This window comes from Oncorhynchus masou, chromosome 11 (genome assembly GCF_036934945.1).
Source record: "Oncorhynchus masou masou isolate Uvic2021 chromosome 11, UVic_Omas_1.1, whole genome shotgun sequence".
Taxonomy (NCBI): Eukaryota; Metazoa; Chordata; class Actinopteri; order Salmoniformes; family Salmonidae; genus Oncorhynchus; species Oncorhynchus masou.
This window is the reverse complement of record NC_088222.1, coordinates 19,462,435-19,479,664: the sequence shown is the minus strand read 5'-3', so window position 1 is coordinate 19,479,664 and position 17,230 is coordinate 19,462,435. Positions and strand designations below refer to the sequence as shown.

The window sequence follows — 17,230 nt, the reverse complement described above, 5'->3', positions numbered from 1 at the left end:
ACCTGAGCCACGGCATGTTCACTCCACTACCTTCATAATCTCCCTCGATCTGGGGCTCCACGCAAGATCTCACCCCGTGGGGTCAAAATGATCACAAGAACGGTGAGCAAAAATCCCAGAACCACATGGGGGGACCTAGTGAATGACCTGCAGAGAGCTGGGACCAAAGTAACAAAGCCTACCATCAGTAACACACTACGCCGCCAGGGACTCAAATCCTGCAGTGCCAGACGTGTCCCCCTGCTTAAGCCAGTACATGTCCAGGCCCGTCTGAAGTTTGCTAGAGAGAATTTGGATGATCCAGAAGAAGATTGGGAGAATGTCATATGGTCAGATGAAACCAAAATATAACTTTTTGGTAAAAACTCAACTCGTCGTGTTTGGAGGACAAAGAATGTTGAGTTGCATCCAAAGAACGCCATACCTACTGTGAAGCATGGGGGTGGAAACATCATACTTTGGGGCTGTTTTTCTGCAAAGGGACCAGGACGACTGATCCGTGTAAAGGAAAGAATGAATGGGGCCATGTATCGTGAGATTTTGAGTGAAAACCTCCTTCCATCAGCAAGGGCAGTCCTATATTGCACAAATCTGGCCTTTATGGAAGAGTGGCAAGAAGAAAGCCATTTCTTAAAGATATCCATAAAAAGTGTTGTTTAAAGTTTGCCACAAGCCACCTGGGAGACACCCCAAACATGTGGAAGAAGGTGCTCTGGTCAGATGAAACCAAAATTGAACTTTTTGGCAACAATGCAAATGTTATGTTTGGCGTAAAAGCAACACAGCTCATCACCCTGAACACACCATCCCCACTGTCAAACATGGTGGTGGCAGCATCATGGTTTGGGCCTGCTTTTCTTCAGCAGGGACAGGGAAGATGGTTAAAATTGATGGGAAGATGGATGGAGACAAATACAGGATCATTCTGGAAGAAAACCTGATGGAGTCTGCAAAAGACCTGAGACTGGGACGGAGATTTGTCTTCCAACAAGACAATGATCCAAAACATAAAGCAAAATCTACAATGGAATGGTTCAAAAATAAACATATCCAGGTGTTAGAATGGCCAAGTCAAAGTCCAGACCTGAATCCAATCGAGAATCTGCGGAAAGAACTGAAAACTGCTGTTCACAAATGCTCTCCATCCAACCTCACTGAGCTCGAGCTGTTTTGCAAGGAGGAATGGGAAAAAATGTCAGTCTCTCGATGTGCAAAACTGATAGAGACATACCCCAAGAGACTTACAGCTGTAATCGCAGCAAAAGGTGGCGCTACAAAGTATTAACTTAAGGGGGCTGAATAATTTTGCACGCCCAATTTTTCAGTTTTTGATTTGTTAAAAAAGTTTGAAATATCCAATAAATGTCGTTCCACTTCATGATTGTGTCCCACTTGTTGTTGATTCTTCACAAAAAAATACAGTTTTATATGTTTATGTTTGAAGCCTGAAATGTGGCAAAAGGTCGCAAAGTTCAAGGGGGCTGAATACTTTCGCAAGGCACTGTATATGTGTATGTATATATGTGTATGTATATATGTATGTGTGTGTGTGTATGTGTATATATATATATATATGTGTGTACGCGACCAACAAGATTTGATTAGATATGACAATATATAGTTTAACAAAGAATATTGTGCATTTATCTATTTTTTAATTCATCATGTCATCGTAATCAGCATGTTATTCAGATGGGGACACCAAATACCATATGTATAAACCAATTTGAACATTGAGCTCAGAGGACTCAAAAGCTGCCCTTCCTCTCTGAGTGCACAGTGAGTCACAGAGCGGGTCACTGCTACAGATATGTATTAATCATGACATTGTTTAATTTAGGAAATGTGCATGTCTGATATTACTGTGGCTTTGAACATTGGTCCCCATTATGTAACGAGGCTTGATCACCAGGTGCAGGAATCGCGTTATGTGCCTGTCTACGCCACATGCAGTCTGCAGGTCCTCCTCTGGAAGCATCTTTTTTACTCTGACCTTAATAACGACGATAAACATACTGATCTAAACGCATGTACACAATCAGACATTCTACTGTAACTGAACATGCAGACATTTTGAACAAGCATACATTCTAAAGACTCAGACACTCTACACAGTAGTCATTCTGACTGAACCATGACGGTTTTATACATTCAGTTATTGTTTGTGTGGGTTTTTAACCTCTTCTATATTGCTTTCTGGAGACTGTGATATGCTTGACCCCTGAGGTGATTGATATGTCAGTCATCTGCAGGTGTGACTCATAGCAGATTGTTGTACCCCCCTCCCTGCGTCATAGTGACTGACTGCACACTCACTGGTACACAGTGATAGAGAAGGGGAGGCAACACTTATTTATTGGGTGCCTTTATGTCAGCTTGAGTGTAGAAAATACTTACATGAACATACTGTATATATTTCCCTACACTCTGTTGCAAGTATGATTGTTCAAAATGGTTTACATTATCACAGTTGCATTACTCCCAGGAAGCACAACAAGGGGGATGGAAAACCATTTCAACATTAGAATAACATTGTTGAAACTGACCACAGGATCCGATGATCTGGTTGGAAACACAACTCTGCATGATTCTGGAAGCCAGCCACTCAGAACCTGCACTTCATCTCTGTCCACTTAGTGCATTTGTCCATAATCCTGTCTCAGAGCAAGCCAATATGTTTCTTCTCTCTCACTCCACTTAATTCCTTCCTGTAATGCGAGTGGAGAAAGATAATTATATCAAAAACATGTTAGTTCATGTGTGTGGTGCAGAGACGAGTAAGTAAGTTCCTGCTGTCAGTCCAACAGCTACAGATGTAGGATCTTAAATTGATCACCCTGTTGGAGGAGAACTTTCCTGCAATGCAGGACATTTTAAACGTATAGTGTATTTGAGATTTTAAAAGGCTTCTGAAGTTTGTAATTTCCATGTAGAAATTTCAGACTTAATTTCCCTTGCAAAAAAATGTATCAACCACTACAAAAATTTAAATTAATTATAATCCACATAACAATTCAAATGTCCTGTTACTGCAGGATTCTGGCTCAAATTAATATCCTGCACCTGTATATGGACATATACTGTACTATGACAACATAACATGATGTCAATTATATGGATTTGTGAATAGGCACAAATCATTGTTGTGTATGATATGAATATATAGCACTGCTTTACATACATGGTAGGCAAGCTCTACTTCCTAAAGGTAGTGATAGCATTGTCTGTTCTGTTGGCTCCCTGATGCTGCTGACTTAATCACCAGGGTCGTCACCTCACATCTCTGCACCGTGGCAGGACATGACAGCTACAAACCACAGCACCCCGAGGTCTCGGCTCTAGTCATATGAGGACAGAGAAATGAAACCGAGTGGGAAGAGAACACTGTTATGTAATTGGTTATGCTGTGCTTTGTTGTCTGTCTTAGAAACGCAGGACAGGAGCACCTCCTCTGCAGCCTAGGCAACGGCCCCAGGAACTGCATCGGAGTCCAGCTGAACAACGTCTTTCTCAAGGTGACTCCTCTCCTTTCCTCTCCTCCCTCATCTTTCTACTCTAATCACGTTTCTCTCCTCTCATCACTCTTATTTTATTTTTCTCCACCAAAGTTATCGTTGATCTTTTTTTAATGGATTTAACATGACGCTACCAATGTCCTTTAAATGTAAACACTATAAGGTCTATGTACATTTGTTGATAAAACAAAGTCCTACATTACTGACCATTTAGATAGGAATGGTCTGTCTGCGGTGCCTGAAGTCTACAGTTTCTCCAGAAAGTAGAGCACCCCTCAGGAGACAGGGACAGGGATGTTCAGTAGGGATTCCTCTTGGCTAAAGGGGTGTTACGGTGGTAAGTTTTGCTGCGGATGTTCTATTGGCTGCTTGTAAGAAAAGACCAGCTGTGCAGGGCCCTCTGTGGCGTCATTACCAGGCTAGCAACCGCTGACTGAGACTGTCTGCTTGCGTCCCAAATGGCACCCTATTCCCTATATAGTGGTCTACTTTTGACCAGAGGCCCTGGCCAAAAGTAGTGCACTACAAAGGGAATAGGGTGCCATTTGGGTTACAGACCTGGAAGACTCAGTGGGAGGCAGGTGAGAAAGAGGACAGGTGTGCTGCGGCCATAATGACAGCAAGGTGGGAGAGGATCCACTTCCTGTTTCTGGTGTCTATGATAACGTGGTGTGTATGGGTGTGTACTGGCAGTATATATGCGGTGGCTTAGATGGGCAGGAGGCAGGAGTCATAGTATCTGATCACCAGAGCTCGCTCTGCTTATCTGTCTATGGCACAGAGAGATGTGAGACAGGCCCTGTTGACAGGGATATTGATGTCCCATGTTTGCTGTTCGCAGTCAGGATCGGCCGGTGATGGTGACACATGATGTCCAGTAATTGCACTCTGAAAACCAACACAGCAACAATTGTTTTAACAACAGCAGCGGCTTAAACCGCCACATACACACCACACTACGTCCTCCTGGCCTGGCCTGGTCGACAGATCATATCAGACCCCTGTGGGGCATGAGGGAGGCTGGGTTCCTACTACCCTGGCCTGGTCGGCAGATCATATCAGGCCTCTGCGGGGCGGTAAGGGAGGTTGGGTTCCTACTACCCTGGCCTGGTCGGCAGATCATATCAGACCTCTGCGGGGCGGTAAGGGAGGTTGGGTTCCTACTACCCTGGCCTGGTCGGCAGATCATATCAGACCTCTGCTGGGTGGTAAGGGAGGTTGGGTTCCTACTACCCTGGCCTGGTCGGCAGATCATATCAGGCCTCTGCTGGGCGGTAAGGAGGAGGTTGGGTTCCTACTACCCTGGCCTGGTCGGCAGATCATATCAGGCCTCTGCGGGGCGGTAAGGGAGGTTGGGTTCCTACTACCCTGGCCTGGTCGGCAGATCATATCAGGCCTCTGCGGGGCGGTGAGGGAGGCTGGGTTCCTACTACCCTGGCCTGGTCGGCAGATCATATCAGGCCTCTGCGGGGCGGTAAGGGAGGAGGTTGGGTTCCTACTACCCTGGCCTGGTCGGCAGATCATATCAGGCCTCTGCGGGGAGTTTGGGTTCCTACTACCCTGGCCTGGTCGGCAGATCATATCAAGCCTCTGCGGGGAGGTTGGGTTCCTACTACCCTGGCCTGGTCGGCAGATCATATCAGGCCTCTGCGGGGAGGTTGGGTGCCTACTACCCTGGCCTGGTCGGCAGATCATATCATGCCTCTGCGGGGAGGTTGGGTTCCTACTACCCTGGCCTGGTCGGCAGATCATATCAGGCCTCTGCGGGAGGTTGGGTGCCTACTACCCTGGCCTGGTCGGCAGATCATATCAGGCCTCTGCGGGGAGGTTGGGTTCCTACTACTCTGGCCTGGTCGGCAGATCATATCAGGCCTCTGCGGGGAGGTTGGGTTCCTACTACTCTGGCCTGGTCGGCAGATCATATCAGGCCTCTGCGGGGAGGTTGGGTTCCTACTACCCTGGCCTGGTCGGCAGATCATATCAGGCCTCTGCGGGGAGGTTGGGTTCCTACTACCCTGGCCTGGTCGGCAGATCATATCAGGCCTCTGCGGGGAGGTTGGGTTCCTACTACTCTGGCCTGGTCGGCAGATCATATCAGGCCTCTGCGGGGAGGTTGGGTTCCTACTACTCTGGCCTGGTCGGCAGATCATATCAGGCCTCTGCGGGAGGTTGGGTTCCTACTACCCTGGCCTGGTCGGCAGATCATATCAGGCCTCTGCGGGGAGGTTGGGTTCCTACTACCCTGGCCTGGTCGGCAGATCATATCAGGCCTCTGCGGGGAGGTTGGGTTCCTAATACTCTGGCCTGGTCGGCAGATCATATCAGGCCTCTGCGGGAGGTTGGGTTCCTAATACCCTGGCCTGGTCGGCAGATCATATCAGGCCTCTGCGGGGAGGTTGGGTTCCTACTACCCTGGCCTGGTCGGCAGATCATATCAGGCCTCTGCGGGGAGGTTGGGTTCCTACTACCCTGGCCTGGTCGGCAGATCATATCAGGCCTCTGCGGGGAGGTTGGGTTCCTACTACCCTGGCCTGGTCGGCAGATCATATCAGGCCTCTGCGGGGAGGTTGGGTTCCTACTACCCTGGCCTGGTCGGCAGATCATATCAGGCCTCTGCGGGGAGGTTGGGTTCCTACTACCCTGGCCTGGTCGGCAGATCATATCAGGCCTCTGCGGGGAGGTTGGGTTCCTACTACCCTGGCCTGGTCGGCAGATCATATCAGGCCTCTGCGGGGAGGTTGGGTTCCTACTACCCTGGCCTGGTTGGCAGATCATATCAGGCCTCTGCGGGGAGGTTGGGTTCCTACTACCCTGGCCTGGTCGGCAGATCATATCAGGCCTCTGCGGGGAGGTTGGGTTCCTACTACCCTGGCCTGGTCGGCAGATCATATCAGGCCTCTGCGGGGAGGTTGGGTTCCTACTACCCTGGCCTGGTCGGCAGATCATATCAGGCCTCTGCGGGGAGGTTGGGTTCCTACTACCCTGGCCTGGTCGGCAGATCATATCAGGGCTCTGCGGGGAGGTTGGGTTCCTACTACCCTGGCCTGGTCGGCAGATCATATCAGGCCTCTGCGGGGAGTTGGGTTCCTACTACTCTGGCCTGGTCGGCAGATCATATCAGGCCTCTGCGGGGAGGTTGGGTTCCTAATACTCTGGCCTGGTCGGCAGATCATATCAGGCCTCTGCGGGGAGGTTGGGTTCCTACTACCCTGGCCTGGTCGGCAGATCATATCAGGCCTCTGCGGGGAGGTTGGGTTCCTACTACCCTGGCCTGGTCGGCAGATCATATCAGGCCTCTGCGGGGAGGTTGGGTTCCTACTACCCTGGCCTGGTCGGCAGATCATATCAGGCCTCTGCGGGGAGGTTGGATTCCTACTACCCTGGCCTGGTCGGCAGATCATATCAGGCCTCTGCGGGGCGGTGAGGGAGGTTGGGTTCCTACTACCCTGGCCTGGTCTGCAGATCATATCAGGCCTCTGCGGGGCGGTGAGGGAGGTTGGGTTCCTACTACCCTGGCCTGGTCTGCAGATCATATCAGGCCTCTGCGGGGCGGTGAGGGAGGTTGGGTTCCTACTACTCTGGCTGCGTCCCAAATGGCACCTTATTCCCTTTTTAGCGTTCTACTTTTGACCAGGGCCCATAGGGACACCGTAGTGACGCCCATGGGGCTCTGGTCAAAAATAGTGCACTATATAGGGAATAAGGTGCCATTTGGAAGGCAGCGTTATCCTGACAGATCAGCTTGCTTCCTCTGACGTACTGAACTGAGTGTCTGTACTGAGCTCTCTAATGCCCACTGATAAACAAGGATCTGGGAGATTACCATCCACTCAGCAGGGAGTATGACTCACTCTCTATTGCTTTTTATCCAATAGAACTAGATGCTGTCAGTCAAATAAACGGTAGGTACCACCACAGTACTTCATTCAGCCTGTCATTCACCCTGGGAATTGCAGATGTTCAGAACTATGCAGCAGTAAGAGACTCCAAAGGCACAGCATTGTAACAGGAGGAGCTGGTGTGTGCTTACGGACGTCATCAACTTCCATACATCTTTTTTTTTCTAGGAGAAAATAATCACCCTCCCTTCTCCTGTTCAATGATTTAGTGCATGCGGACGGACAAGGCTGTAGTGAGGAATGACTCAACCCTGATCATCTTATCATGGGAGAGTTGACGCTGAACTATACTTACGCTGCATACAGATGTGCTGACTGCAAAGGCGGCCATATGGCTGCTATAAGAACTGGTTAGCTGGCTTAGGTGTTTTGTTTGTTGGAATGGAATGCAATCCATTGTGTCATTGCTTAATTATGGTGTAGGTCGGTTTATAGGGAAAATACTGTATAGGTCTCAAACTCATATATGAGATATTGTGTCTCTCTGAGTAACTGATATTTGATGACAGCCGGAGCAGAAAGCATATCTTTGAGCCAGTTACCATGGCAACAGACATACAGTGGTTTGAGGGGATGAGCTGTACTGAGCCTGTTGTATCAAAACAGCCACTTTACCGAGCTCAGGTCAAAATCTTAAGCGATAAAAGTAATGTTGATGTTTTGTAAAAGTAATAATACATTACTCTCATATGTGGACTAGAATGCAATTCCTCCCTGTTGTGGACAGACACCCAGTAACATGTTTTGATGGTATATACTGTATAGGCCCTATATGTGTCCATTGTGGTACTTGAGACACATTCACTACGCTTAAGTTCAAATCCTAGGTGATATTGCATTATAAAGAAGTGATATACTGTCTTGTCATGTCAAGGCTGCTAACAAGCTGCAGTGGGCAGTGACGGTAACATTGCACCCAGACATACCCATTCTGAGGAGCGGGGGGTGACAGGGCGGTTTCATGTCATGGAAGAGATGAGGCATCACTGTTTGGCTTAGTGAAATCCAGCGTGGCCAGTCCCCCAAACCCAGGCCACCCCTGAGGGGACAGTCCATTTGTCATCCTCCTTTACACATGGCAGCCTCCACACCTACACACACATCAGCAGTGCTTTCTCACTGGGCCAATTTCAACAACAAAAAATTATGTGATGACGTTGAATCAACGTGGAAAACTGATTGGATTTGCAAATGGTCATCAACATAAGTGAATTTTGTATTTTTTTCACCCAACTTTTAATCTAAATCCAGTAAGATGGTGACATGTTTTGAACTGACATCTGTGCCCAGTGGGCTCTCTCTCTACAGCAACACCAAGAACACTACTACTGTATAAGAGTGGTATGAGAGGTGACAAGATGTAAGACTCATGGATATACTCTAAGGGTTGATATATATTATATCTAAGTAAAGCCAATCATATATTTCCCTTTAAGCATGAAGGGATATATTACCAGAAGAGAAATGGGGTTAGTGTCATGTTAGTGTGACACTAAATTAGTGCCACGCATCAACATTTTTTAAAGCTTTTTAAATGACATGCATTGGAATAATAGTCTGATGGAATCTGTCCTGAACATGCTCTGTCCTTATCCTTGTGATTTACTACCTGGCCCATCCCAACTGCAGCAGTGTGGTCTTTACCGAGGCACAATCACTGGAGAGGTGGCTGGTTGTCTCTGTTTTGGCCAGACTAGTGCATGGGTTGGGTGTGACCAGAGACCAGTGAGGAGACTCTGGAGAGCAGTGGGATGTAGGTCAGAAGCTGTGAGTCATCTTTCCCCCTTCCCTCCCCCTTACCGCCTCTGGCAAAGGCACTCTCTCCGGAGAGAGAGGAGAGGCAAGGACGATCTGTCACTCATGTACTGTTAGCATCAAACTGGTCACTTCAGAGATCCTGCCAAAATGCCACTCTGCAGTGGACGAACAAGACACTACGACACAAGCAGCGCTGTTATTTGTCGTTCATTAGCCAGATTGGCCAGAGTGATTGTTCATGTAGCCTAATGTGTTGTCTTAAAGGGACATCTCTATTGTACATGGAACCTAATGTGTTGTCATAAAGAGACATCTCTATTGTACATGTAGCCTAATGTGTTGTCTTAAAGGGACATAATGTGTTGTGTCTTAAAGGGACATCTTTATTGTACATGTATCCTAATGTGTTGTCTTAAAGAGACATCTTTATTGTACATGTATCCTAATGTGTTGTCATAAAGAGACATCTCTATTGTACATGTAGCCTAATGTGTTGTCTTAATGGGACATAATGTGTTGTACAATAGAGATGTCCCTTTAAGACACATGTCGCCTAATGTGTTGTCTTAAAGAGACATCTCTATTGTACATGTAGCCTAATGTGTTGCATTTTAAAGGGTCATCTCTATTGTACATGTCCCTTTAAAATGCAACACATTAGGATACATGTACAATAGAGATGACCCTTTAAAATGCAACACATTAGGCTACATGTACAATAGAGATGTCCCTTTAAAATGCAACACATTAGGATACATCTCTATTGTACATGTAGCCTAATGTGTTGTCTTAAAGAGACATCTCTATTGTACATGTAGCTTAATGTGTTTTCTTAAAGAGACATCTCTATTGTACATGTAGCCTAATGTGTTGTCTTAAAGGGACATAATGTGTTGTGTCTTAAAGGGACATAATGTGTTGTGTCTTAAAGGGACATAATGTGTTGTCTTAAAGGGACATAATGTGTTGTCTTAAAGAGACACCTCTATTGTACATGTAGCCTAATGTGTTGTCCCTTTAAGACACAACACATTATGTCCTTTTAAGACAACACATTAGGCTACATGTACAATAGAGGTGTCTCTTTAAGACACAACACATTATGTCCTTTTAAGACATCTCTATTGTACATGCATCCTAATGTGTTGTGTTTTAAATGGACATAATGTTTTGCATCTTAAAGGGACATAATGTGTTGTGTCTTAAAGGGACATAATGTGTTGTCTTAAAAGGGACATAATATGTTGTCTTAAAAGGGACATAATGTGTTGTCTTAAAAGGGACATAATGTGTTGTCTTAAAAGGGACATAATGTGTTGTGTCTTAAAGGGACATCCCTATTGTACATGTAGCCTAATGTGTTGTCTTAAAGAGACATCTCTGTTGTACATGTAGCCTAATGTGTTGTCTTAAAGGGACATCTCTATTGTACATGTATCCTATTGTGTTGTCTTAAAGGGACATAATGTGTTGTGACTTAAAAAAAAAATTTTTTTTTAAATGTTTACCTTTATTTAACTAGGCAAGTCAGTTAAGAACAAATTCTTATTTTCAATGACGGCCTAGGAACAGTGGGTTAACTGCCTGTTCAGGGGCAGAAAGACAGATTTGTACCTTGTCAGCTCAGGGATTTTGGTTACTTTCGGTTACTAGTCCAATGCTCTAACCTGCCGGGATATAATGTGTTGCATCTTAAAGGGACATAATGTTTTGTGTCTTATGGTACATCTCTATTGCCACCAGAAAGACATCTGTATTTGTGTTTCAGGCAGCGTGTGGGTACCTGCTCCAGCACTATGATTGGGACCTGAGCCCCTACTCACAGGACCTCCAGTACAAATGGTTGCCTGTTTCCCGGCCCACTGTCCCTCCAATGGTGAGCTTCACTGAGCTGGAGCTGGAGAGCAGTGCCACAGACCTGCCTGATGGTCCACCCTAAAGACCAAAGCATGGACACTGATAGGACAAGGAGAGGCCCCGCTGTAGCAGTGGTCCTAATGGTCTCTCAAGGACACCAGTATGTGCAGATCTTAGTTATTACCTGTCACTCGATCTTCCTGATTTAATGATAATGTTGATATGGATCACTGTTCACATCTTGATCCTGCATGTTGTCCAGAACGGGACTGAAAACAGTGACAGTGTCATACAGTTGAAGTCGGAAGTTTACATACACCTTAGTCAAATACATTCAAACTCAGTTTTTCACAATTCCTGACATTTAATCTGAGTAAAAATTCCCATCACCACTTTATTTTAAGAATGTGAAATGTCAGAAAAATAGTAGCGAGAATGATTTATTTCAGCTGTTATTTCTTTCACACATTCCCAGTGGGTCAGAAGTTTACATACACTCAATTAGTATTTGGTAGCATTGCCTTTAAATTGTTTAACTTGGGTGAATCATTTTGGGTAGCCTTCCACAAGCTTCCCACAATAAGTTGGGTGAATTTTGGCCCATTCCTCCTGACAGAGCTGGTGTAACTGAGTAAGGTTTGTAGGCCTCCTTGCTCGCACATGCTTTTTCAGTTCTGCCCACACATTTTATATAGGTTTGAGGTCAGGGCTTTGTGATGGCCACTCCAATACCTTGACTTTGTTGTCCTTAAGTCTTTTTGCCACAACTTTAGAAGTATGCTTGAGGTCATTGTCCATTTGGAAGACTCATTTGCGACCAAGCTTTAACTTCCTGGCTGATGTCTTGAGATGTTGGTTCAATATATTCACATATTTTTCCAGCCTCATGATGCCATCTATTTTGTGAAGTGCACCAGTCCCTCCTGCAGCAAAGCACCCCCACAACATGATGCTGCCACCCCCGTGCTTCACGGTTGGGATGGTATTCTTTGGCTTGCAAGCCTCCCCCTTTTTCCTCCAAACATAACGATGGCCATTATGGCCAAACAGTTCTATTTTGTTTCATCAGACCAGAGGACATTTCTCCAAAAAGTACAATCTTTGTCCCCATGTGCAGTTGCAAACCGTAGTCTGTTTTTTTTATGGCGGTTTTGGAGCAGTGGCTTCTTCCTTGCTGAGCGGCGTTTCAGGTTATGTCGATACAGGACTAATTTTACTGTGGATATAGATACTTTTGTACCTGTTTCCTCCAGCATCTTTGCTGGTCCTTTGCTGTTGTTCTGGGATTGATCGCAACAAATTATGTTCATCTCTAGGAGACAGAACGTGTCTCCTTCCTGAGCTGTATGACGGCTGAGTGGTCCCATATTGTTTGTACAAATGAACGTGGCACCTTCAGGCGTCTGGAAATTGCTCCCAAGATGAACCAGACTTGTGGAAGTCTACAATTTTTTTTCTGAGGTCTTGGCTGATTTCTTTTGATTTTCCCATGATGTCAAGCAAAGAGGCACTGAATTTGAAGGTATGCCTTGAAATACATCCACAGTTACACCTCCAATTGACTCAAATTATGTCAATTAGCCTATCAGAAGATTCTAAAGCCATGACATAATTTTCTGGAATTTTCCAAGCTGTTTAAAGGCACAGTCAACTTAGTGTATGTAAACCTCTGACCCACTGGAATTGTGATGCAGTGAATGATAAAAAAATCAAATGTATTTGTCACATACACATGGTTAGCAGATGTTAATGTGAGTGTAGTGAAATGCTTGTGCTTCTAGGTCCAACAATGCAGTAATAACCATCGAGTAATCTAACCTAACAATTCCAAAACTACTACCTTATACACACAAGTGTAAAGGGATAAAGAATATGTACATAAAGATATATGAATGAGTGATGGTACAGAGCGGCATAGGCAAGATGCAGTAGATGGTATCGAGTACAGTATATACATATGAGATGAGTATGTAAACAAAGTGGCATAGTTTAAAGTGGCTAGTGATACATGTATTACATAAGGATGCAGTAGATGATATAGAGTACAGTATATACGTGTAAATATGAGATGAATGATGTAGGGTATGTAAACATTATATTAAGTAGCATTGTTTAAAGTGGCTAGTGTTATATTTTATATAAATTCCCATCATTAAAGTGGCTGGAGTTGAGTCAGTGTGTTGGCAGCAGCCACTCAATGTTAGTGGTGGCTGTTTAACAGTCTGATGGCCTTGAGATAGAAGCCAGAAGCTTCCTGTGACATCGGGTGGTGTAGGTGTCCTGGAGGGCAGGTAGTTTGCCCCTGGTGATGCATTGTGCAGTCCTCACTACCCTCTGGAGAGCCTTACGGTTGTGGGCGGAGCAGTTGCCGTACCAGGCAGTGATACAGCCCGACAGGATGCTCTCGATTGTGCATCTGTAGAAGTTTGTGCTTTTGGTGACAAGCCAAATTTCTTCAGCCTCCTGAGGTTGAAGAGGCGCTGCTGCGCCGCCTTCACAACGCTGTCTGTGTTGGTGGACCAATTCAGTTTGTCTGTGATGTGTACACCAAGGAACTTAAAACTTACTACCCTCTCCACTACTGTCCCATCGATGTGGATAGGGGGGTGCTCCCTCTGCTGTTTCCTGACGTCCACAATCATCTCCTTAGTTTTGTTGACGTTGAGTGTGAGGTTATTTTCCTGACACCACACTCCGAGGGCCCTCACCTCCTCCCTGTAGGCTGTCTCGTCGTTGTTGGTAATCAAGCCTACCACTGTAGTGTTGTCCACAAACTTGATGATTGAGTTAGAGGCGTGCATGGCCACGCAGTCATGGGTGAACAGGGAGTACAGGAGAGGGCTCAGAATGCACCCTTGTGGGGCCCCAGTGTTGAGGATCAGCGGGGTGGAGATGTTTCAGTTTCACGCGAATGCTGCCATTAATCCACGGTTTCTGATTTGGGAATGTTTTAATCGTTGCTATGGGAACGACATCTTCAATGCACTTTCTAATGAACTCGCTCACCGAATCAGCGTATTCGTCAATGTTTTTGTTGGACACAGTGCGGAACATATCCCAGTCCACGTGATGGAAGCGGTCTTGGAGCCTGGAATCAGATTGGTCGGACCAGCGTTGAATAGACCTGAGCGCGGGAGCTTCTTGTTTTAGTTTCTGTCTGTAGGCAGGGAGCAACAAAATTGAGTCGTGGTCAGCTTTTCCCGAAAGGAGGGTGGGGGAGGGCCTTATATGCGTCGCGGAAGTTAGAATAGCAATGATCAAATGTTTTACCAGCCCTGGTTGCACAATCGATAAGTTAAATAATCTGTCTGTAAACAATTGTTGGAAAAGTTACTTGTGTCATGCACAAAGTAGATGTCCTAACCGACTCGGAAAAAGTATAGTTTGTTAACAAGAAATTTGTGGAGTGGTTGAAAAACTAGTTTTAATGACTCCAACCTAAGTGTATGTAAACTTCCTACTTCAACTGTATCTCTGTTCTTGAGTCCGCCTCGTAGGGGACTGTTTCCTGACTACTGCCGAGGTGTGGTGGTCTTTCTAGCGCTTTTAGCTGCCGAAGCATCACCCAGGCAGAGCCTGCTTCAGGCATAAGTTACATAAGCTGTCACTTAGGGCCCCTGGCCACTAGGAGGCCCCTGACCTCAATTAGCCATGTCAGCTAACCCTTTTTATATTGGTAAGTTAGTTTAGCGAGTTTTCTAAACTAGTAGTAGGCTAATCATGGCCGAATACCGACTGGGAAAGCAGGGCACATGCCCAGTGGCCTTGACTTCCATTGGGCCCCCATTGATTGATCTCTGCCCGAAGCTAAATTAGTAGAATTGCATGAAATTTGTTATAAAATATTTAAAATGTCTCTCCAAGCCCCATGACAAAATGTGTAGAACTGCAGGAAGAGAGGGGGAACACAATTATTTTTTTTGCAGGCTTGGTGGGGCGGCCCCGCCACCCAAATCTAGATTAGGGCCCCCAAAAGGCTAGATCTGGCCCTGTACCCAGGTATGTGCTACACTTCAGAAGCACACAGCTACCCAATGAAGAGCTCCGGGCATGTCTAAATAACTGTCGCTGTTCCCTCTGTGTCATCTAAGCTTTCTCCGCTAAATCTACTGCCCAGCCTTTCTGAACTACCAGGCTGAACAACACATTATCATCTGAAGCTGTGGAAGAACATTGCCCAAGAACTACCAGATAATTTGTTTTCTTTGTTTTTTATTTATCTTTGAGATTCTCTTTGTAATGAAAAGCACTATATAAAATCAATTATGCTGATTTTTAAAAAACTTTTTTTTATTGTCAAGTTGCTGCCAATGATTGCAATATAGGTACATACTGCAGCCTACATTAGATGATGTTGCCCTATTTTAAGATTGTTGTTGTTTATATGTGTGTTTATTTAACCTTGGGAAAAAACTACTGTATCACACTTTGGATGCTTTAGGACTGTCTCTATCACTGCACCGTTAGCCTGTCATATGACAGGGGATTTAACAGTTCTGCAGCACCAGAAGTCAAGGAATGCCCTCAGATTTCAGCATTGCACCAAGGGCTCCTGAAATGTTCCCCCTCTCACTCTCACTTAGCAACCAGAAGTGCTTAGCAACGGTTCGTCCTAGCTACTCAGAGGTACCTAGCCCATGTTATTGTCTGGCTGCTTATTATCATGCAGCTCTCACCCTCACACAGACAGACATCTTCACATTAAACATTTTGTTTAATAGTATCAGACGGAACGGAACTATCTTATGAATGGCAATGAAGTGCAAGCTGTTTTAGGTGAATGTGAATATGTCAATGGATATCTCATATTGTACATGTTTCTGATTTATTTTTTTCTGGTCAATAGTTACTCTGAAATGATAACCTTTAAGAGTAGTCTAGAATGGCTAAATATTAGCACTGTATAATGTATTTGAATCCATATTTATTAAAGATTATGATAAACTGTGAAAAGAGGATTATGTATCTGATCATTACGATAGTAATTGAGCTATTTTTTCATGAGACAGATTGTGATAATATAAATCATAACTTATTTCTTCAGGTCATATCCTCTGTATTACCTGCAAACACAATTCCATCTGATGTCATACTTAAAAAAAAATGTAATGTTCATTTTAAAAGTTCTATCAAATATTTATTATGCATTTACTATGTACTGATATTTTGTAGGTAATAATGTTTCCACTCTGTTTTTCTGTCAATCACAAGTAGTAAATCCCTAAGAATGCAAGCTATTTGAATGTAGAAACTCTCACTTTCTTATGAAAAACACTAGCACAACAGTAGTTCAGTCTTAGTTAGTGAACAAATCTATTAAATGCAAGTTATGCTGCTTATCATCAAATCAAATCAAATTTTATTTGTCACATACACATGGTTTTCAGATGTTAATGTGAGTGTAGCGAAATGCTTGTGCTTCTAGTTCCGACAATGCAGTAATAACCAACGAGTAATCTAACTAACAATTCCAAAACTACTACCTTATACACACAAGTGTAAAGAGATAAAGAGTATGTACATAAAGATATATGAATGAGTGATGGTACAGAGCGGCATAGGAGAGATGCAGTAGATAGTATTGAGTACAGTATATACATATGAGATGAGTATGTAAACAAAGTGGCATAGTTTAAAGTGGCTAGTGATACATGTATTACATAAAGATGCAGTAGATGATATAGAGTACAGTATATACATATACATATGAGATGAATAATGTAGGGTATGTAAACATTATTAAGTAGCATTGTTTAAAGTGGCTAGTGATATATTTTATATCAATTCCCATCAATTCCCATTATTAAAGTAGCTGGAGTTGAGTCAGTGTGTTGGCAGTAGCCACTCAAAGTTAGTGGTGGCTGTTTAACAGTCTGATGGCCTTGAGATAGAAGCTGTTTTTCAGTCTCTCGGTCCCAGCTTTGATGCACCTGTACTGACCTCACCTTCTGGATGATAGCGGGGTGAACAGGCAGTGGCTCGGGTGGTTGTTGTCCTTGATGATCTTTATGGTCTTCCTGTGACATCGGGTGGTGTAGGTGTCCTGGAGGGCAGGTAGTTTGCCTCCGGTGATGCATTGTGCAGGCCTCACTACCCTCTGCAGGGCCTTACGGTTGTGGGCGGAGCAGTTGCCGTACCAGGTGGTGATACAGCCCGACAGGATGCTCTCGATTGTGCATCTGTAGAAGTTTGTGAGTGCTT

The 17,230-nt window shown here is 44.9% G+C and overlaps 1 protein-coding gene across 3 annotated transcripts in view; it reads left to right on the top strand.

Annotated features, from left to right (window-relative positions):
- The window catches only part of LOC135548276 (putative cytochrome P450 120), a 51,489-nt gene extending 35,152 nt beyond the window's left edge, over window positions 1–16,337 (top strand). For 2 of the 3 annotated variants that reach the window (XM_064977707.1, XM_064977704.1), the window contains exons 10-11: window positions 3,428–3,515; window positions 10,941–16,336. In XM_064977707.1, the coding sequence (XP_064833779.1) occupies window positions 3,428–3,515; window positions 10,941–11,111 (259 nt within the window). In that variant the 3' untranslated portion in view covers window positions 11,112–16,336. Of the gene's footprint in view, window positions 1–3,427; window positions 3,516–10,940 lie in introns of all 3 variants that reach the window. The other variant, XM_064977705.1, reaches the window with a different exon arrangement.
- Window positions 16,338–17,230: the final 893 nt, after the last annotated feature.